A 21797-nucleotide genomic window follows, 5' to 3' on the forward strand; every position below is an offset into this window, starting at 1 on the left:
TTCAAGTGGTTTTCAAAGTTTGTTGTTGTAAATGCAGTCACAATGGACCGTTACATCATCAAGCGTGTTTACATTCAAACAGACACACGCTCACACGCTCGCTCACTCTTGTGTGTGTGTGTGTGTGTGTGTAGGGCTGGGTATCGTTCAAAAATTTTCGATACCGGTACAGATACCTTGAGTTCGATACCGGTTCCTGAACGATACTTTTTTCGATACCAGTTTTATGAAATCAGTTTTAATAAGATTACATTATCTCAAAAAAATATTTTTTAATGTTGATATTTATACAGACTCAAAGCCTCATCTCCTGAGCCACTGCACAAAGGAACAAAATATATCCAACACAATAAATAAATAAATAATTTTAATAAAGTTCAAATTGTTTTCAGTTTACACATCTGTTAGGCTACGTTTACATTAGTGCGTGTTCATTTTAAAATGCATCACTTCTAGGTTGTTAAAGACTTCAAGAAATTTTAAATCTTCATCCACTTTCATAAGTGGGTGTTTTATTTTCTTTCACCATATGTTTTATTGTTATTACATTCTGGTGTAGGATGTCTAAATATTTGAATGCATAAAAACAACTTAGTTTATTTAAATTTATTCTTAAAATAGCCTAATGAAAGGTTTTATTTTTCCTCAGAAATTCTGTGTTCTGTATCTGGTTTTCAAATGAAGACATAAAATATTAATTTAATTTCTTTAAATTATTGAAAATCAAAGCTTATTTATTTTGGCAAACAAAGGGGGTTTACTATTAAAATAAAAAAATGGAATAACTGTTGTGTGATAATTTCTAAAAAAAAATAATAATAAAGTTTTAATAATTTTAATAGTAGCCTAGTAGTAGCAGTATGTACTGTCCGCTGAACAATATTAATATATTTCTGCCGCAGTGTCTTCCAAGTGAAACTTTTATTTTGACGGGTTTCCGGGAATACCTTTACAGTTCTGTGTGTATATGATATGCAGGGCCGTTGCTAGTGGGTGAAAGGTGGTGGCAATTCTAGGGGCCCCCACCGCCCAGGGGGCCCCACAAAATCCAGGAATTATACTATATAGGCCCATGTTCTGTGAATAATTCTAATATTTTAGTAGTTCTATAACTAAGATATTATGAAAACCACAAAAAAGCATGCAATTTGGATAAAGAAATTGTCTACTCTCTACCCTCCCGAAAAATGGTTTAGTCTGATAAGAAGTATTCTCAGAAGTCCCACCCAGCCCAGATCGTGAACAAGACGACCAATCAGAGTTGAGATCAGTGGCGGACTGGCCATCTGGAGCACCGGGAGTTTTCCCGGTGGGCTACTGTACTAGGGCTGTATACCTTGGAGAACCTGGCGATACGATACATACCTCGATACACAGGTCACGATTCGATGCGTACCTCGATACAGAGCTGTCTCGATACGATTTGATACAATGTGACACGATTCGATACGATTCAATAAAAATACATGGGCCAGAGCCAATTAGTTAATGCTGAACACATTTACTCAAACAGAACTCTGCATTTTTCTTCAATTTATTGAAGACAAAAGTGCATTATAACAGTGCATTTTGCTTAAATATTTGCAACTTTAAGTGCTCTGATTAATTGTACACAAATTGTATTAATCTGGAAATTACCACAAGTCAACATTTAACTTTCCAAGGGTACAGTCTGAGCTCACACAAGCACAAAATCTTCTTCTTATTATTCTTAACTTCTTATTAAATCTTCTTATAATTCTTTTTTGTGACCCCATGTACTGCCATAACATATTTCACTATGAAATCGCTTAAATGCTACATCTTGCTTTAACATTTTCCATGAGTTTTTTTGAAACTCGCGGGCGCCGCTGCGCCCCCTAATGGCTGGGCGGAGTATCGATACTAAAGGCTAGAATATCGATACTGTATCTTTTTTTATTATATCGGTATGTATCTAAGAATCGATATTTTGAGCACACCCCTATGCTGTACAATGTGGGCTGGCCCTTTGCGTAATATAAATAAAAATGGATTGTAGTAAATGTACGTATATCCTTCATCGGCCCAGACGAATGGCCCGGGGCATTCTAAATAATTCTAATTAATATAGCATGCTCCAACTCAGTGCAGCGGCTCAAAAGCGCTCGTCAATGTCAAAATGTTTGAAACAGCCAATCAGAGTGAAGAAGGCGGGATTTATGTTCACAGACGCTGAGCTGCGCGTGACTTGAATGCGAGCTGAGGTAAGGTGTTAGCAGCTAAACATGACGAGAGACAATTCAGCAATATTTGCCAGCCATTTAGTTAAATAACAGACATTAATTTTTAGGAATGCAAACTATTACTGGCCTTTTCAAATTTCTCATATTTTAATGCCATTATTCGAATCGTCACAATGTAGGCTATAATGCAGTTTTCAGCAGACATGAGATAAGAGTTCATGTAAATCTGCTTTGTTCCGTGATTTCACGTGTCTAAGAAAATGTTTAAAAATCTATAAAAATCATTCTCAATCTTACTCTAGAACACTCTAAATCTGAAGACTTTTGCTCTCGAGTGCTGTGCTTAGGAAAGCGATTTATATTATAGGCCTAATCAATATTTTTTCAGGGGGCCCCCAATCCTCTAGCTACGTCCCTGATGATATGACGCTATAGTTTTACTCTAATCAAACGGTAAAATGCTCATTAATTGACTCTCACAGCAGTTCTGGAGATGTTGTTCATGTGTTTATGTCCTCATTTAGTTAGGCGGCAGACGCTGAAATCACCGCGAGCGTCACGCGAGCTTCAGTCTGTGTGTAGTAAACAAACTGCGCGATATAGAGAGCGGACTGCTCCGTGCACTTTCGAAATGCTCTCGCGGATGTCAAACACTGATCTATCAGCGCCGTGCCGGTTCTAGTCAAACACACCTAGTGCTGCAGGATTATTGGCTCACTGACGGTGATGAGATTAACCCCTTAGGTATCAAAATTTGGTACCAAACGACAAGACGTTTTTCGATACTCTGTGGTATTGAGGCAATTCGGTCGGTGCCTAAAAAGTATCGAACTCGATACCCAGCCCTATGTGTGTGTGTGTGAAATAGACATGAACTTTAGGCTAGATTAAAGTAAATATTTGCATAAAATTATTTTTAGGTGCTATTGCAGAAGACAATTTCTAAAGATTAAATGGTGTGCATCATACTCATGAATAATAATAATAATAATAGTTTTATCTAAAAAGGTTTATTTAAAATATTATAATATTTAATTTAATATTTATACTATAGAGTAACAAAATAATGTGAAAATAATTAGCTTTCTCATTTTATGCTTAATACTAAAATCTCTCTTTCTATTATGTGGAGATGTCACACTGCAGGACTAAGTAAATGAACATTGAAGTACACCCATATAAACATTTCTTAATTAATAGTAGGAGGTAACCTTGAAAATGCCTTATTTACTTCCTGAAATTATTTTAGTGAGTTATTCCACAGGATTGGATTGATGACAAAATTGTGAAATCTTTTTTTTGTCTGTCCAGTTAAATGTTGAAAATATAAGAGAAAATGGCTTTATTTACTTGTCCTCATCATTCTGTTTAATGTAAAATTAATTTGTAAAAGCTGAAAAAATATGCAGTGATGCAATGTCTTGCATCAGAGTTGTTTGCATTACCCCACCATAAGAAGATGGATAAAACAGAGTGTCGTGGTGGAACTGTGGGAGTTGTATTTATCACACTGGACAGGCCTGGCATCACTCCATCCCACTATACAAACTGAAGCATGAGCTTTCCAGGACACGCAGACACAGACACACACACACACACACACAAACACACACCATAAGCCAGCAGTCTGTTTATTATCAAGTCCAAACTTCATGTGTATGATGCAAACGTTCATCTGATAAAAGAAAGGCAACTATTACTGCGGACAAACACTGTTATTTTTTGAAATACTGTTTATGGTGGTGTGAGAGATTTTAAGTCAATGATCATTCCTTCTCTAGTCTTCTCCCTAGGGCTCACAGTTTTATTTTGTGGTTGACTACACTAATAGAATTAAACTCTTCAGAACGTGGCTATCACATCGCTGCCCTTTTCTGTAATGTCCTCAAAGGGCAAAACACTCAAGACTCTTTAAATTAAATGAAAACCTAGCATAGAAGCACTCACATGCCTCTCTTTGTTTCTCTCGCTGTGCTTTCCTTTTTTATTTCTTTGTCACACTTGTCAAAAAATGTATTCATTTCATTAATTTGGTTAACAAATCATTAAACCAAGTGGCATTTATTTTAAAGACCTTAAGTGGAACTGAGAGGAAGAATGATTCTGAAAGAAGGTCTAGTGTCCCAATTGGTTTGATATGGGTTTTTTCTCTAATGCAATGAACATGGTTTAAGTGTTTGCATTTTTTGGGCCACTATACTATGCTGAGCATGTATGATCAGGGCTCGTTTCCTCTTGTTTAAATTAGCCCTGATATCCTGTTTTAAAGGCACAAAAATAGCAAGCACAAAGAGTCCAGGTGAAAACTCATTCCATACACTTATATAATATTAAACAATAAATATTTCCTGTCTGGACAGGAAACTTCAGGCTAGAGCCAACCGTAACCCTTCATTGAACCCAGCTAATCTAGAGTCGCATCTGCATTCTAGAGGCTCATTTTTGGATTAGTTGATGCAGAGGTCTTACAGCTCTAATCCGTATAATACAGCCTGCCAGATCTGCAGTGTTGTCTTGTATCTGCTGTCTGAAAGTAAACTAAAGCAGATTCTAGAGCTGCATTAGATGCCCGTGTCAAGACTTCAGCCTGTTCTGACAAGGAGGAACACCAGGTGTTCAGTATTCTTCACCTGTTTCGAATCCTACATTCAAAGCTAACCGTGATGTGAATATTTATTAGATTGTTGTACTTTTTAGACTCATGATCATCACATTGCTGAGAGAATAGAAAATGAATCAGACTTTAAATGAAGAGCTAAGGTGACTGAACTGAACTCTTAAGAATTTGGCAACAAACCTAAACGCATCACATAAATGGCCTTGAGCCAGACAGACTCAGGTCAAAGCTCATTATGAATGCCAACACACACACACAAACACCTCCCCGCTGCTGTTTTTTGCTTTATGATTTTATTCTCACACTACTGTACACACACTTATCTCTGTGTAAATCCAGAAGTGCTGTTTAAAAAGTTAAAGCACAGGGATCATAAGGGCAGTTTATGTTTGTGTGATTCTGCTACATATGTGCAGAATTGTGTGTATTTATTTATGTATGATTTTTAGCTTTGTAGATTCAGTGTGGTTTTGTCATCGCTGAAGCCTCTAAACAATTTACTTGACATTCCATCTCACCCTTTACCTACGCTGAGTTTCTATAGCTTCGCTCTGCAGAAATGACAGGAATGCGGTCATGCTTGTGTCCCAACACCTGTTGAGATGATCTACTTGGTTCACATGTAGGAGGTATATTTGCATATTGTGCATGAATTTGAACTGACAGAATACTTTGAAGGATTTTCTTCTCATACTTCAAATTATATACAATAGTTCTGGTCCTGGATGCCGATTTTGTGTGTGTGTGTGTGTGAGAGAACTTTTGACACTGTCGTTCAGAAGATTTTATAATGGAGTCTCTTATGCTCTTCAAGGCTGTATTTATTTGATCAAAAATAATCCTTTTACCATCCTTGCTGAATAAAAGTATTTGTTTCTTTGAAAAAAAGAAAGCAAAATGTACTGACCCCAAACTTTTGAATAGTAGTGTATATTGCAACACAACATTTCTATTTTGTATAAACACTGTTCATTTTAACTTTTTATTTATTAAAGAATCCTGAAAAAAAGTATCACAGGTCCAAATAACATTAAGCAGCACAACTGTTTCCAACATCTATTATGCTGATTTATAATCAAATGATTTCTGAAGGATCATGTGACACCGAAGACTGGAGTAATGATGCTGAAGATGTAGCTGTGCTTTACAGGAATAAATTACATTTTAAAGTGTATTTAAAATAGAAAACTGTCATTTTAAATTGCAATAATATTTGACAAAATTACAGTTTTTTTCTGTAGTTTTGATCAAATAAATGCAGCCTTGAGGAATAAGAAACTTCTTTAAAAAAACATAAAAAATCTTCGCACTCTATGTATGTAGCCTTTATATACAGTATAGTATAGTTTTTTTTCATTATATAAATGTATAAATAAATATATAATAATAATAATAATAATAATAAAGCTGCAAGTTTTGTTAATTAATTAAATGCATCCTTGCTGTATAAAAGTATTAATTTTAGTGCTGTCAAATGATTAATCGCGATTAATCGCATCCAAAATAAGAGTTTTTGTTTGCATAATATGTGTGTTCTGTGCATATTTATTATGTATACATAAATACACACACATACAGTATATATTTTGAAAATATTTACATGTCTATATTTATATGCATGTAATTTGTATTATAAATAAATATATTGTATATATAAACATAACATATTTTTCTGAAATATATGTGTATTTATATATAAATAATAAATATACACAGTACACATACATATATTATGTAAACAAAAACTTTTATTTTGGATGCAATTAATCATTTGACAACACTAATTAATTTCTTTAAAAGGACACTGACCCTAAACTTTAGAACAGTATGTTTGTTTATTTATTTTGCAGTTGCGTTTAAAATCCACTTGGCTCTTGCCACTTCTGATAATAATAGTAACTAATTTAATAATAAGAGACATTCAACTGTTCAATAGCTAAATAAATCAGGAAAATATCACAGTGATGCATTATGATTATTGCATTGAGAATTATTCTCTCTCTTTGTCCCTGTCTCTGTAGTGCTGTTGCATGAGGAGGTGGTGCGTCTGCAGGAGGAGGTGTCAGTGCTGAAGCAGGTCAGGGAGATGTTGAATCGTGAGCTGGAGGAGACAGGAGGAGGCTGCTCTGTGGAGCTGCTGTCTGTCTCACAGCTCCGCGTGCAGCTAACACAGAAAGAGCAGGAGCTGGACAGAGCAAAGGAGGCATTGCAAGGTAGGAAATGAATACTATGAGCCTGACCTTTCACCCTCAGTTCTCAGCCAGCGCTAGACCTGTCATTTTGAAATAAACAACAGACAAGCCCAAACCCCTTGCTCAGTCAAAACAAATACGGTGCTAAATAAATATTATGGAAAGAGTGCTTGATTAATTTGATTGCATTCATTTATTAATGATGCATTTTTTTTGGCACATTTTAATGTCATTTACAATTGACTTGCTGTATTATATACCTATATTATATACCTTATATGTTTAAATGAGTTTCAGAAAAGTCATTTGATCCAGTATCATGAACACTTTTGAGGACTTGAAGGTGTTTTGACTGCACCATTTTAAATCTGCTGAGACTGAGATTCCTCAAAACGATTTGGACCTTGCCTCTCTTCCTTTATTTTGTCCTGTGGCTCATTTTTCATCTCTGGAGCTGTGAAATGAAAAAATAATCAGAACAGCACTGACCACAAAACTGGCATAATATTCTCCATGTTTAGGTGTCGAGGGATTCTGCTGTCCTTGGTCTGACTTTGTCTTGAAATCTACTTTCTTCTGTGACCCTCAATACCCAGTGTTAGAGTAACGCTGGAATAGATGTTCTTGTGTTTCACTTGCTAGATCAGGGAGAGGTAAACTGCTATCCTGAACATCATTTGCACCTAAACAGCTTTGCATTGTGGGTGCTGTCATCTATGCTCATTTGAACAGTAACTTTACCCCAGTGCTGACTTTGCTTGTGTATACAGTATATGTGTGGCCAAAAAAATCTTCTCATATCACCCTCTGCAGTATTCGACAAAGGCCTACTGAAATCACTAATGAAAATTGTAATTTTGAGACAGCCATTGTACATTTCTGCTATAGAAATCCATTTCAGTTAAAGATGGAAGGATAACGAAAACTCAAATAGCTAATAAATTAGCTCAAATAGCTAATTTGTGTGGAAATATAATGGAAAAGGAACATCCAATATTTAATTAAACTGTTTGGGGGGGGGGGGGGGGTTGAAGAGCTCGTGATCTTCCAGGATTTACTGATCTGAATGTTCACTGCTATTCACAATCTCTCTCCACCTCCCACCAGGTGTTCCTGTGTTTGTGTGTAAAAGGCTTTTTGTGTGTGCCGTTTGGCTCCTGTATAATGAGTCTTTAAGTGGTGGGTGAATGGACTCAATGTCCTTGGAAAAGACGAGCTGCAATTTGCAAGTCAGAGCAGAGGCTACAAACAACCTAAAACAGTCAATTACTGCCTCTGTTATCACACAGTATTAACCACAGCCAGCTGGAGAGAGAGACACCCTGGAAGAGGAAAAAGAGGGAGCGAGAGAGGGATTGGTGTGTGAAAATGGACATCTTGGACATCAAGAGAATGATAGTAATGTGTAAACGGGAATGATTCTATGCAAATTAAACCGTATAATGTATTTAAATTGATGGAGACCACTAGCTGAATAGCACATGAAAATGATTTCAAATGCAGAACATTTTTAAGGTGTAATATTACTACTACATATAACTGCACTGACAGGTGAATCTCTGTAAGGTCTTTGTGATTATGATTTTAATCCATACTATTTAAAGCAGAGAAGAAGGTTGATTGTCAAGGTTGTGAAGCACTTCTGATTTGTCTGGGCAAGCAGAGGAGCACGGAACCTTTATAAAACAGCATTTTAGACTGTAAAACACATTGCAAAGTTAAAATTAATATTTTCATTTTCCGTAGAGAGAATAATTATTGCTTATTTTGTTTTCTCTTTTTTATTTTGGAATGTTTTCTTTAATTATTGGTGCTTGCTAAGGATTGGTGTTGCTTATACTCGAGGTTATGGTTTGTTATAAACCCGTAACTCTATGTATTAAACTTTTGTGCTATGGACATAAATGATACCTTTCAAATGTTTGGGGTTGGTTGTTTTAATGTTTTTGAAAGAAGTCTCTTTGCTCGCCAAGGCTACATTTATTTGATTAAAAATACAGTAATATTGTGAAATATTATTACAATTTAAAGTAAATTACTTCTGTTTGAATATATTTTAATGTGTACTTTATTCCTGTGATAGTAAAGCTGAATTTTCATTACTCCAGTCTTTAGTGTCACATGAACCTTCAGAAATCATTCCAATATGTTGATTTCATGCTCAAGAATTTTATATATATATATATATATATATATATGTGTATGTATATGTGTATATATATATATGTATATGTGTATATATATATGTGACCCAGGACCACAAAACCAGTCTTAAGTCGCTGGGGTATATTTGTAGCAATAGCCAAAAATACATTGTATTTTTAAAAATTATTGATTTTTATTTTATGCCAAAAATCATTAGGATTTTAAGTAAAGATCATGTTCCATGTAAATATACTGTAAATATATCAAAACTTAATTTTTGATTAGTAATATGCATTGCTAAGAACTTCATTTGGACAACTTTAAAGGTGATTTTCTCAATATTTGGATTTTTTTTGCACCCTCAGATTCCAGATTTTCAAATAGTTGTATCTCGGCCAAATATTGTCCGATCCTAACAAACCATATATCAATGGGAAACTTATTTATTCCGCTTTCAGATGTATAAATCTCAATTTTGAAAAATTGACCCTTATGACTGGTTTTGTGGTCCAGGGTCATGTATGTATGTGTGTGTGTGTGTGTGTGTGTATGTGTAGATGTATGTATATATGTAGTACTCTCTTGACAGTGAATGAGAGAGATGGAGACCAGAGTTAGTGGTTGCCTAAGCGGTCCTCTTTTGTTGTCTTTAATGTGCATCAGATTAATGTTCAATCAGATTTAAATCTGGAGATTGACTTGGGCAATCTAAGACTTTCCATTTCTTTGCCCTTATAAATTCCTTGACTGAACTGGCAGAGTGTTTTGGGTCATTGTCCTGATGCTATATGAAGCACTTCCCAATGAATCTGGTGGCATTTTCTTGAATATTGGTAGATAAGATGGTTTTGTACCCTTCCAAATTCATTCTGCTACTGTCATCATACATTAAGTCATCAGTAAAGTTGAGAGGACCTGTTCCAGAGACAGCCATGCATGCCCATGCCATGACATCACCTCCACCATGCTTTACAGATGAGGCTCTATGCTTGAGATCATTTGCCGTTCCCTTTTTTTCTCCACATTTTTGCTTTCCCATCACTTAGATAAAGGTTCATCTTTGTCTCATTGGTCCATAAACACAGTTCTAAAACTCTTCTGGCTCACCTTTGTGCTTTTTTGCAAACTCTAATCTTGCCTTTCTATTTTTGGTGCTGGTCAGAGGTTTGCATCTTGCTGTGTAGCATCTGTAATTCTGTGTCAAAGTCTCCTGAGGACAGTAGATTGCCAGAGCATCACCCCAGCTTTCTGGAAGTTGTTGGTGATTTTACAGACACGTCTTTTAGGGTTCATTTTCACAGCTTTTATGATTTGTCTGTCATCAACTACTGTTGTTTTCTCAGCCGATCAGGTCGTTGTTGGTTGCTGGTGTCACTTGTGGTTTCCAAACTCTTGATTTCTCCATGCCCTTTGTTTTTGCTATAGCTTTAATTGACTTCCTCTCTTCTTTTAGCATCCAAATTGCTTGCTTTTCTCTCAAAGTCAGCTCCCTCGTCTTCATCCTGGTTTGTGTGTATCATCATCGATTGCTGGATTCAGAATACAGAAGTAATGGATATAACTGATATGACACATTCCCTGCTTTTAATATCTGAAGAATTAATGCAACAGGACACAGCTGATCACTCAGAAAGACCTGTGAGGCAACTGTTACAATACTTATGCTCACATCAGATAGGAGGATGAAACTCTAAAAGTGCTGAACTTCTGGTAAAACATCTATGTGTTGAATCACCCAATAATAAAATGTGACATTCTGTAGTTTTGTCTCCTATTCATCTTTTAATCATATTTGTAAATGTCTTGACTCCACAGCCAACAGAGCAATTTTGTCTTTACTGTTCCAATACTTTTGGAGGGCACTGTATATAATTTTTACAGCAATTTTCATCTACAGTGTATCTGTTTATTTGTCTCTCTCTTTCCCCTAGCAATGAAGGCAGACAGGAAGCGTTTGAGGTTGGAGAGAACTGATCTGGTGAATCAGATGCAGCAGCTGTACACAACACTGGAGAGCCGTGAGGAGCAGCTACGAGATTTCATACGCAACTATGAGCAACACCGAAAAGTATTTTACATGCATAGCTCATGCATTCATACAAGCACAACAGCTTTAAACATGTATAAATTCCCACTTACACACATGCATCAGTATTCAAACACACAATTCTTATTTATGTGTTGCAGGAGAGTGAGGATGCAGTGAGAGTTCTGGCAAGGGAAAAAGACTTGTTAGAACGGGAGAAGTGGGACCTACGCCGACAAACCAAAGAGGCCTCAGAACATGCAAGTGCACTCCGATCTGCACTGGACCTGAAAGAGAACAGGATCAAGGAGCTGGGGGCTGAACTGACTATGGTGAGATACAGAGTTTAGAAAAGCAGGGTATCCTACTTTTTGTCTTCTAAGTGGATGAGTGAGTCTACAGCAGTGCTTCCCAAACCTGTCCTGGAGGACCCCTAGCCCTGCACATTTTGTATGTCTCCCTTATCGAGCACACCTGATTCAGCTCATTAGTAGAGACTGCAAGACATGAATTGGGTGTGTCTGATAAAGGAGACATACAAAATGTGCAGGGCTAGGGGTCCTTCAGGACAGGTTTGGGAAGCACTGGTCTAGAGATATTTGAAGTGTTTGTGCTTGTTCAGAATTTCTTCATGTGTCTTCAAACGATCTGTCAACTGAGTAGCTCAATAATGTCAGTGTTGAGTTGTTTGTGTGTGTGTGCGCGCTTTTGTTTATGTGTGTGTTTCTTTAACAGATGAGTAGCTTTATGGCTCAGAAACTAGAGAGTCGCGTGTTTGTTCGATCTCCAGAAAGACCAGCCTCACCTAAAACAGTGTCGGTAAGATCAGCCAGGCCTGTAACTCAAACCCAAGTCCCTCTTTGATTGGCCTGCAATGTTGACTCCCTATCTGATATGCACAATTTGATTGGTTGCACGTGTATTTTGTTTTGAGAACAAACTCATTGTGTATATGGAGCGTGAATGTTCTTCTCTGCATGCTCGTTTTGTAGAATGTTTAGGAGCTTGTGAGCCATTCTAAACCAATGATAATTGATAATGTGGTGTTGGTGTTCTTTTTGGCTTATTTTCTGGCATGACTGTGGCTTGAAATGATTTTGAACTAGGCCCAACATGGAATCTGCAGTTTTTCAGCATTTTCTGCACCGATTGCGTATATACACTGCTATTCAAATGTTTAATGTTTTTTTAAAGAAGTTTCTTGTGCTCATCAAGGCTGTATCTATTTGATCAAAAAACTGCAAAAATCAAAAATCGCAGAAAAAAACTGTAATTTTGTGAAATATTATTGCAATTTAAAATGTTTTCTATTTTTATTCACTTTAGAATGTAATAAATTATTTGATAAATGAAAAGGTAAAAAGAACAGTGTTTATTAAAATTAGAAAATTTGTTTTATAATATACACTACTATTCAAAAGTTTGGGGTCAGTAATTTTTTTTTTTCTTTTTTCTTTTAAGAAATTATTACTTTTATTCAGCAAGGATGTATTAAATGAGTAAAAAGTGATAGTAAAGACTTATATAGCTAGAAAAGATTTCTATTTTGAATAAATGCTCTTTTTAACTTTTTATTCATCAAAGAATCAAAGAAAAATGCATCACAGGTTCCCAAAAAATATTAAGCAGCACAAGAGATTCCAACATTGATTATAAATCAACATATTAGAATGATTTCTAAAGGATCATGTGACACGGAGGCCTGGAGTAATGGCTGATGAAAATTCAGCGCAGCATCAAATAAATAAATTATATTTTAAAGTATATTAAAATAATAATTTCACAATATTATTGTTTTTTTCAGTATTTTTGATCAAATAAATACAGCCTTGATGAGCATAAGAGACTCATTAACAATTTTACTGATCCCAAACTTTGAATGACAGTGTTGTACATAGTCTCTTATGCTCATACATAGCTGAGAATGAACACATAAGGGGGGAACAAGGCATGTAAAATTTTGATGGTTCAAATGTAGACATATGTAATATTTTCCGCCGGATCCTCTGAGTACAGATTCTGTGTGGGCCTATTAATAACTTGACTTTAACTCCAGACTGGCACTACTGTGAAGTGTTTGGAGCGGTTATTCTGGGCAGTACTACACTTTCATTTTCACACGTTTTACATTTGTTTACAACACTGTCTCTGGACAAGGAAGTGGACCGTATAGAATTAAATCTGTTTGTGTGTTCCAGGCAAAACAGTCTTTGGCTACTCTCACTAAGGATGTTCCTAAGCGACACTCGCTGGCCATGCCCACAGAGACAGTCGTCAACGGCAACCAAGAGTGGGCGATGCATGCAGAGCTTCCTCTGACTGCGGCGATACGACAGAGTCAACAAAACCTTTACCACTCAATGGACAGACAGGGTACACACACACACACACACACACACACACATACACACTACACTTACAATAATGACCTGTCCATTTAAAGATCTCAACCAGAAAGCTGAGAATTACTTATGCTAAATGAGTTAAAATCAGCCTCCTAATTCTCCTAATGCTTATGTCTGTTAGTACTGAAAGCATCATCGTGCGTGTGCGATGCTGACAGCATCATCATGATGTCAACAGCCGCAGCCAGGATCAGTCCGTGTCACTCTAAACAATCGTCAGTCATCTCAGATGCCTCGGTGATGGAGGGAGAGAGATCCTCCACACCATCAGATTCACCACAACACAGAACACACTCCCTCTGCAATGTAAGACACACACACACACAGCATTCCACTCACTGTGACACTCTTTACATTGCAAAACACATACACAAGTGCACAAGTGTAGTACAGTACTGTGGCATACTACTGTTTACTTGACACCTTAACCTCCATACATTTACATGCACATTTACATGTACTTATTTAGCAGACTCTGTTATCCATAGTGACTTACAAATGAGAAACATAACTAAGTGTCACAAACTAAGAGTCAACAATATTCATAGTATACTATATTAAACAATATTCATAAGATTTTTAAATGGCTAAATTAGGAAACATGCTAGAGCAGATGTAAAATGCTCTAAACGGTTTTTTTGTAGTACATGCCTTGGTTGTGAAGTGGTTTGTAGAAGAGGTGCTCAAAATACTTTAGATTTAGGTTAGATGTATGTATATATAATAATACTAATCTATTTAAACTATAAATTAAAGATTTCAAACCACAGCAGAGCACTCAACACATTTCACATCTTGAGTGGTATTCTGATTCTTAAGCTGTTATTGTATTTTGAGATTAATATATTATAACAACCTTTATATGCATTGTGCCATGATACAGAATAGTTTCTCCGCTCATTTTTGATGCATTTCCTTTGCTTCTATTGCTTATTTCTTTCTTTATCCCTGTCTCCAGTCTCTAGAGGATCTAGAGGAGCAGAGACGCAGAAAGAAGAAAGAGAGGATGGGTCTGGGCTCTCTGTCGAGGGTGTTCGGTCGAGGAAAGCAAAGAAAGTCTCTGGACCCCACTCTGTTTGATGGTACTAACACACCTGACTACTACATAGAGGAGGATGCTGACTGGTGACGCTGCTGAGAGCCCCCCTACTCGTTTGTGTGTGTGTGTGTGTGTGTGTGTCTATCGCTGCCATCTTTATGAGCACAAACTGACTGTACAATAATTCCAAACTGTACCGCAGTAGACCCAAACCTGCCCAGAGTTTGTTTGTGTGTGTGTGTGTGTGTGTGTGTGTTCATTTTATACCCACTTTAGCATCTCACTGGAAACTTGAAGGACTGCTGAATGTGTAAATAATAGTCATTGTGCACTCTGTGCTTGTGTTTCCAGATGCCTTTTATATCATTTAACGCTCATTGTCTCAGCTGTTTTTAAACCTGTGTGTTAAACATATTGATGGAGCTCTCCTGTCGGAAGGCAGCAGGACCCTCAGCCTGTATGAAAACCAAAAAAAAGGACATATGCTTTTTCACACTGTGATCCAAAAGATATCTATTCATCTATCTGCAATATATTCTGGTATTTGGACATTTGATGTAGTCTGTGACTTTTAGTGAGCAGTGGCTCGTCCTGCCTTTCCCACAGGAGAGTTTATGACCACTGTTATACACACTAACTCTGACAACTGCCTTCACAACATCATTAACCAGGAGGCAAAAACTAATATGAGAACAGTGTGGGAAAAAAAAAAAAAAAAACAGATGACTGGTTATAAAAAAAACTTAGGATAGTTGTCATGGAAATGATTACTGTACCTTTAATAAAGCAGGGTATGAAATAGAACTCCACAGTAGTTCCCCATGCTGCTTTTCAAGTGGGACTGGATACCTTTACTCTACAGGGCCTTCACCATTAAACTTTGTATTTATAGTCTATTATTTTTATCTTTCTGAAATCAATGCTAGCTATCATTCAGTGGCAGATTCTTATGATTGTGTACATTTCAATATTGCACTGACCTGAAATTAAGAATAAATGAGTTTTCAGAGCATGTAGTGTGTTCTTCATCAGCTGGAGATGGAGAGACGGTTCTCATTTTCCCTGCTGTGTTTGGCTCAGGCTGGTGCTGAATAGCATGGAACTCTAAATGGCATGGAAATGAAAATGGTAATAAGTTATATAACTACAGACTATTTTTAAATAAAATCAGAAACACTGAACAGTGTGTGGCTGAGTTCTTCGCTCTTTGTAATTGTGTTTTGGCACTTCGCCGCTCTGAAGCTTGTCTTTGGCTACTTCATCAACTGCCTGATGGTGCTCAGGTAGTACAGAGCATAATTAACTAACTCATTACTAAATATCTTTAACCACATGGGTCATTTATCTGTGTGTGTGTGTGTGTGTGTGTGTGTGTGTGTGTGTGTGTGTGTGTGTGGTTGTTTAATCCATTTGTCCTTTTTTATCTCACTTTTAAATCTTTACGGGGCTCTCAAAGTAATTTTGGAGCATGATGAATTCTGTGTACATTGTTTTTCTCTGCAGTGGCTCCTGGTGATGTGCAAACTCCACAATCCTGATAACGAAGCTCTATTAGTGAAGGAGGGGGGAAATGGTTTAATATATGAATAGTTTGTGTAGATGAGATAAAAGCAGTATCTTAATGGGCAAAACCAGACAAGCTGTTCTTTTCCAACAACATTTACTCTTTACAAGCACTTAGTAGCCATCTGTTTTGTCAGTCTTTATTTTACAACCTCTGGACCCAAATACTTCAGATTGATTCGAAGTGCTTTGTTTTTCGAAACAACCCTATTATTAACCGATTATGGGCGCTTGGGTTGATTGCAGTTTTTGAAGGCGGTTTAGTGCTGCCGTCTACTGGTGAAATTATTGGTTCGCGCACAGAAGACGCTAAAAACAGACGCTTTAGTGGCAGCTGTTCAAAAACTATGAGGGAAATGGGGAAAAAAAGAAATTGTTCCAGGACATTTATCTAACTTCTTATATCTGAATGAATATATTTTGTGTTTATGGTACAGTATACATACTTGTCTTCACTTAAGAAAACACGGTGGTTATGCTGCTCATAAATTATAGAAGACAAACTCGCCCCTCTCCCGTCATCCACCAATCTAGACTCCGACAGTTTATCAAGCCCCGCTCGTCTCAGTGTGAGCCTATCAGAATGCGAGGAGCATCTGGATCGGCTTCAGCAGGTGGAGCTCGCGCGGACGGCCCCAATGTCCCGTTGGCGTGCAGGAACCGTGCAGGCGTGGCTGGAGGTGATCATGGCCATGCCGATGTACATACGGGCCTGTGCAGACAACGTTAAAAGTGGGAAGGTAGACGTGACCTTGTCAGTATGATGCAAGAACACCTGTCTACACCAGTCTATAAAATGATACCCAACAATACACAGATCCTATCAGGTCTGAATGCTTTGGGCTATTTAAACAAGCAGTGTTTGTGAATGTTAGAATTCAACATTAATATCTGTGCGTGTTTTGTTAGGTCTTGTTAGTTCTTGCGGATGAGGACCTGGAGTTTGTTTTAGGTGTAAGTAATTCAATGCACCGCAGGAAACTCCGTCTGGCCATTGAAGACTACAGGGATGCAGAATCAGGGCATGGGTAGGAAACACATCTTAAGGCATTAAAAAAATATATAATTTGTTATGGGATAGTTCACCACAAAATTCTGTCATTTTTTGCTTACTCTCGTGGTATTTCAACCCCATAGGGCTTTGAATCGTATTATCATTATTTATTTTTAATATATATTCAGAACACAATATATTTTTAATGAAACCTTGTTTCTGTCTCTCCATTAAAAGTCCAGGTAACCAAAGAATGGAAGATCCAAAAAGGACAAAAATTAATCATAAAATCAATCCATAGTGTATGAATCAAATGGTTTAAATCAAGTCTTGTGAGATGAGATGATTGCTTTTTATGATGAACAGATTTGAAGATGAGTAAATGGTGACAGAAATGTGTGAACAATCACTTTAAGTGGTGTGTGACTCGCCAAAAACTTAATTCTACTTATGTTACTAATAGTATCCCAATGTTATTTTATTAATAATACTTCAAATATATTTAAAAACATAAAAATATATATATTTTAAAAGAATATTCCAGGTTCAAGTTAAACTCAGTCTGCAACATTTGTGGCATAATGTTAATTACCACAAAAAAAATAATAATGTTGGTTCTTTTTTTTCTTTTTTTTTTGAGTAAATAGCAACTTCTCTTAGTAAAACGGTATACAAAATTAGCTTGAATACAAAGGGATGCATTTCTAAGAATTTATTTCTAGATTTATAAAATATTTTTCCTTTTCTTTTCTTATGTTGTTTCAGCCTTTCTAAAGCAGCTGATCTGGATCACCACTGGGTGGCTCAGGCCTGGCTAACTGATGTAGGTCTCCCTCAGTATTCCCAGTTCTTCCACACTCATCTTGTGGATGGACGTCTCCTAAGTACACTCACATGCACTGACCTTGAGAAGCATCTGCACGTGTCTAAAAAAGCCCACCAGAACAGCCTGATGCTGGGAATACAGCTGCTACACACACTGAACTTTGACAAAGAGGTAACACACACATTCCCACAGGGGAACAGGGAATTCCCACAGGCACTAAATCTTACCAAAAAGGAACAACAGCCATCACGAACACACACACATCAGAATAGCCCAGTTTGGAAAAACATACGCTGATTGTATAAAGGTCTCTATAGTAAGTTAATGAAGCTAAACAACAAATACCCAAATACTGTTTTGCTGCAGATTTTGCAGTCCAGGCGATCAGAGTGTGAGAATCAGAACACAGACCCTGTAGTGTGGACCTGTCATCGCATCATCAAATGGATCAAAGAGATTGACTTGAAGGTACCATTGAGAGAGAACAGCAGTGCTAACAGAGAAAGTGTAGGCATTGGTATATGGAAAAACATATCTTTTCATTTAGGAGTTTGCTGACAATCTTCAGAACAGTGGGGTTCATGGTGCCATCATGGTGATGGATCCCTCCTTCAGCTCTGACACCATGGCGGTGGCTTTATGTATTCCAAGCAACAAGCACATGGTCCGTCATCACCTGAATGAAGAGGTGAAGGCACTTGTCAGTGCCGCCAGGTAAGACTGTCTGTTAGTGTTGTTGTACTGTATGTGTCTGTGTCTAACTCTACAAATGTATATCTCAATTAATCAATGTCTCTTTGAATATATTGTCAAACAAGAGACAGTCGAAACATGCAGATTTCTCTGATGTCTTTGTCTGCAGGGCAGGGCTTGATCAGGAAGTCGAACCTTTGGGGACTCCGCCCACACTTCACCGGCAAAGTTCTCTAAGCAGCTCATCACCCAGCTGTCATGACGATCAGCAGTCTTTAAGGAGAGTGAAGGTAAAATGCTAAAGCTGAATCATAAATTCTTAAAACTCATACAAATGCCACATTTAGACATGTGTCTGTATTCGGTAATACGATATACCATGATTATGAACATGCACAATATTGTTATCATGGCCACTTTAAAAAACGTGAACTATTTATTACAAATTGCATTAAAATGAATGTGAATCCATTTCCCAACTGGTTAAAATGCACAACACTGCTGTATGCTGTGTCAAAAATGCATGAGCACTCTGATGTAAACAAACCCTACACGGATGAGAACTCGCTCAAGTCGTCTGCCAGTTGTTGATTCTCCAGAGTGCTGGGGGATGGTGTCTTGTAACTGGTGGTATCTTTCATACCTTTCTACACTGAAGCAGGATCACTGGAAGATAATTTTTTCCTTAGCTTGTCAGAATAATTCTTCTTTGCCACTCTGATCTCCTTTTCCAGTGTGTATTTGGCTTGTTTGTACAAGACTTTATCCCCCTTTCTGTAAGCATCTTCTTTGGCCTGACGGAGCTGTCTGAGTTTTGCAGTGAACCATGGTTTGTCATTGTTGTAGATTAGATGAGTCCTGTTAGGAATGCACATATCATCACAGAAACTGATATAAGATGTTACAGTCTCTGTGAGCTCGTCCAGATCGGTGGCAGTGGCTTCAAAAACAGACCAATCAGTGAGAGAGAAACAGGCTTGTAAATCCCGCTCTGTTTCATTAGTCCATCTTTTAACAGATCTTAATACAGGCTTTGCAGATTTGAGTTTCTGCCTGTAGGTCGGAATTAGATGAATCAAACAGTGATCAGAGAGTCCTAAAGCTTCTCGTGGAACAGAGTGATATGCGTCCTTTATTGTTGTGTAATAGTGATACAATATATTACTGTCTCTGTTGGGACATGGGATGTGCTGTCTGTATTTTGGCAGTTCACTGGAGAGTCCCGGAGAATGATTAAAACAGAGTCCGGGTGTTGTTGCTCTCTCTCTCTCATGTGCGCTTGCGGTGGAATGTTGACACTCACGAGAATGAACGAGCAGAACTCTCGCGCCGAATAGAACGGCTTGCAGTTAATGAAGAGTATTTCTATATCTGAACAGCACATCTTCTTTAACACAGTTACATCTATACACCACCTCTCATTGAGGTAAAAGCACGTCCCGCCGCCAGCGCGATTTCCCACTTGATTCCGCATCCTGATCTGCTCTGATCAGCTGGTAATTAGGCAGATGAATCGGGCTGTCTGGTATGTCGCCATTTAGCCAGGTTTCCGTGAAGCACAGGGCAGCAGAGTTAGAAAAATCCTTGTTTGTCCGGGAGAGGAGAAGGAGTTCATCTGTTGTGTTGGGTAGATAGCGGAGATTCGCCAGATGGATGCTAGGCAATATGTTCTGTGTGTTCCATAGTTTGAAAGGACACAAGGTAAATGATGGCAGATTTTTTTATTTTTGGGTGAACAATTACTTTAAATGTAGTTAGTCAACACTTTATCCTTTGCATAAATCTGTTTGCACAACCAGTGTTTGCTCTCTTTTCAAGATTTTTGCTCTTTAGTTCCTTCAAGTGTAGTTCTCAGTAGCAATGCATCCTCCGAGAGTGAAGATTTGCATTATTGCTTGAATAATTCTTAAAAGTCAAATGTTTGTAGCACCAGTGAATCAGAAATCTGACGGATCCATTTTCTTTTCATACAGCAGCAGCTTGGTCTCAGCCCAAAGAATTTCACTGGACGAAAGATCAGTCACCAGAACAGATCCAGGTCATTTCCAAGGAATGGACTTCAGGAGGTCTCGCTACAACGAGAGCATTGCCCAGTTCGACATTTTTCTGCTGCTGAGCTCACCAATGTCTGAGTCATTCTCCTGTCGAGATCACTGATGAAAAACATGGCACTTTCTTAAAGCTCCCAAATGGGGGATTTTATTTTCTTTTTCAAGGTGAACGTTGATGAAATCTCAATGAAAGTTCACATTTTCAGTCTCTGGACTCTTGGTTTGCCAGTAGGGGTCTTGGCTTTGCTGTGTAGACCTTATGTTGTTGTTTGTGACTGTAGACTAATTTTTCTCAAAGTGAGACAATGTTAAGAATCCATTTGAAAGGGCACATACACTAAACATTTATTTATCTGTTTAGATTTTGATGAAATGATTGTCATGTGCGGGTAAGGAATGTGTGAGGAAGCAGGGTGAAGTATCCTGACAATTCTAACTGATTTGTGAGAACTCCACAAAGAAAAATGTGTTAAAGTTGGATTTTTTCCCCAATAAAATGAATATTTTCACATTTAAGGTGTACATTTTAGAAAACCGACTCTGAGAACATTAGATTTAGTACCACAAAATATTGTAAAATGGTTTGTTAAACAGTACATCATTATTTAAATAAATGATTATTGGAATTTCATGAATTTACCTAAATTAACTATATACAATGTGTATCACTTGGTCATGTGGTTAAAATCCTGGTGAATTACAGGTCCATAACTACTCGTGCTTACACAATTTTGTATAACATGAACCCAATTTCAAATTTGCCTCTACTCGTACTTGGTTAAAATCTGCTGCTTTTGTGTACCAACTGTAAATCACCAATCTCAGTATCATGCAAACATAGCTATGCTACCAACTCCCAGGTCATGCACATTGCTAAGCTGTAGCACGGGTTAGGCTAATAATAATAGTAATTGTACAAAGATCAAAGATATGACTATAGTACATTTACATGTTTATTAACCTACTTTCTGAAGCAGTGTACAAGGAGGTGCATATTTTTTATAAAGAAAGACAGGACAACATGTTCTCCATATAAAAATGG

At 37.3% G+C, this 21797-nt stretch overlaps 1 protein-coding gene across 4 annotated transcripts in view; it reads left to right on the forward strand.

Annotated features, from left to right (window-relative positions):
* Positions 1 to 21385, forward strand: part of LOC306848170 (kazrin-A) — a 39033-nt gene extending 17648 nt beyond the window's left edge. For 3 of the 4 annotated variants that reach the window (XM_079382552.1, XM_079382555.1, XM_079382554.1), the window contains exons 3-16: positions 6843 to 7034; positions 11090 to 11226; positions 11346 to 11516; positions 11920 to 12003; positions 13383 to 13557; positions 13711 to 13895; positions 14548 to 14671; positions 16726 to 16931; positions 17101 to 17219; positions 17951 to 18182; positions 18378 to 18479; positions 18559 to 18725; positions 18874 to 18994; positions 20678 to 21385. In XM_079382552.1, coding sequence (XP_079238678.1) covers positions 6843 to 7034; positions 11090 to 11226; positions 11346 to 11516; positions 11920 to 12003; positions 13383 to 13557; positions 13711 to 13895; positions 14548 to 14671; positions 16726 to 16931; positions 17101 to 17219; positions 17951 to 18182; positions 18378 to 18479; positions 18559 to 18725; positions 18874 to 18994; positions 20678 to 20836 — 2174 coding nt within the window. In that variant the 3' untranslated portion in view covers positions 20837 to 21385. The remainder of the gene's footprint in view (positions 1 to 6842; positions 7035 to 11089; positions 11227 to 11345; positions 11517 to 11919; positions 12004 to 13382; positions 13558 to 13710; positions 13896 to 14547; positions 14672 to 16725; positions 16932 to 17100; positions 17220 to 17950; positions 18183 to 18377; positions 18480 to 18558; positions 18726 to 18873; positions 18995 to 20677) is intronic. The other variant, XM_079382553.1, reaches the window with a different exon arrangement.
* The last annotated feature ends 412 nt before the right edge of the window (positions 21386 to 21797 follow it).

This window comes from Barbus barbus (assembly GCF_936440315.1).
Source record: "Barbus barbus genome assembly, chromosome: 28".
Taxonomy (NCBI): Eukaryota; Metazoa; Chordata; class Actinopteri; order Cypriniformes; family Cyprinidae; genus Barbus; species Barbus barbus.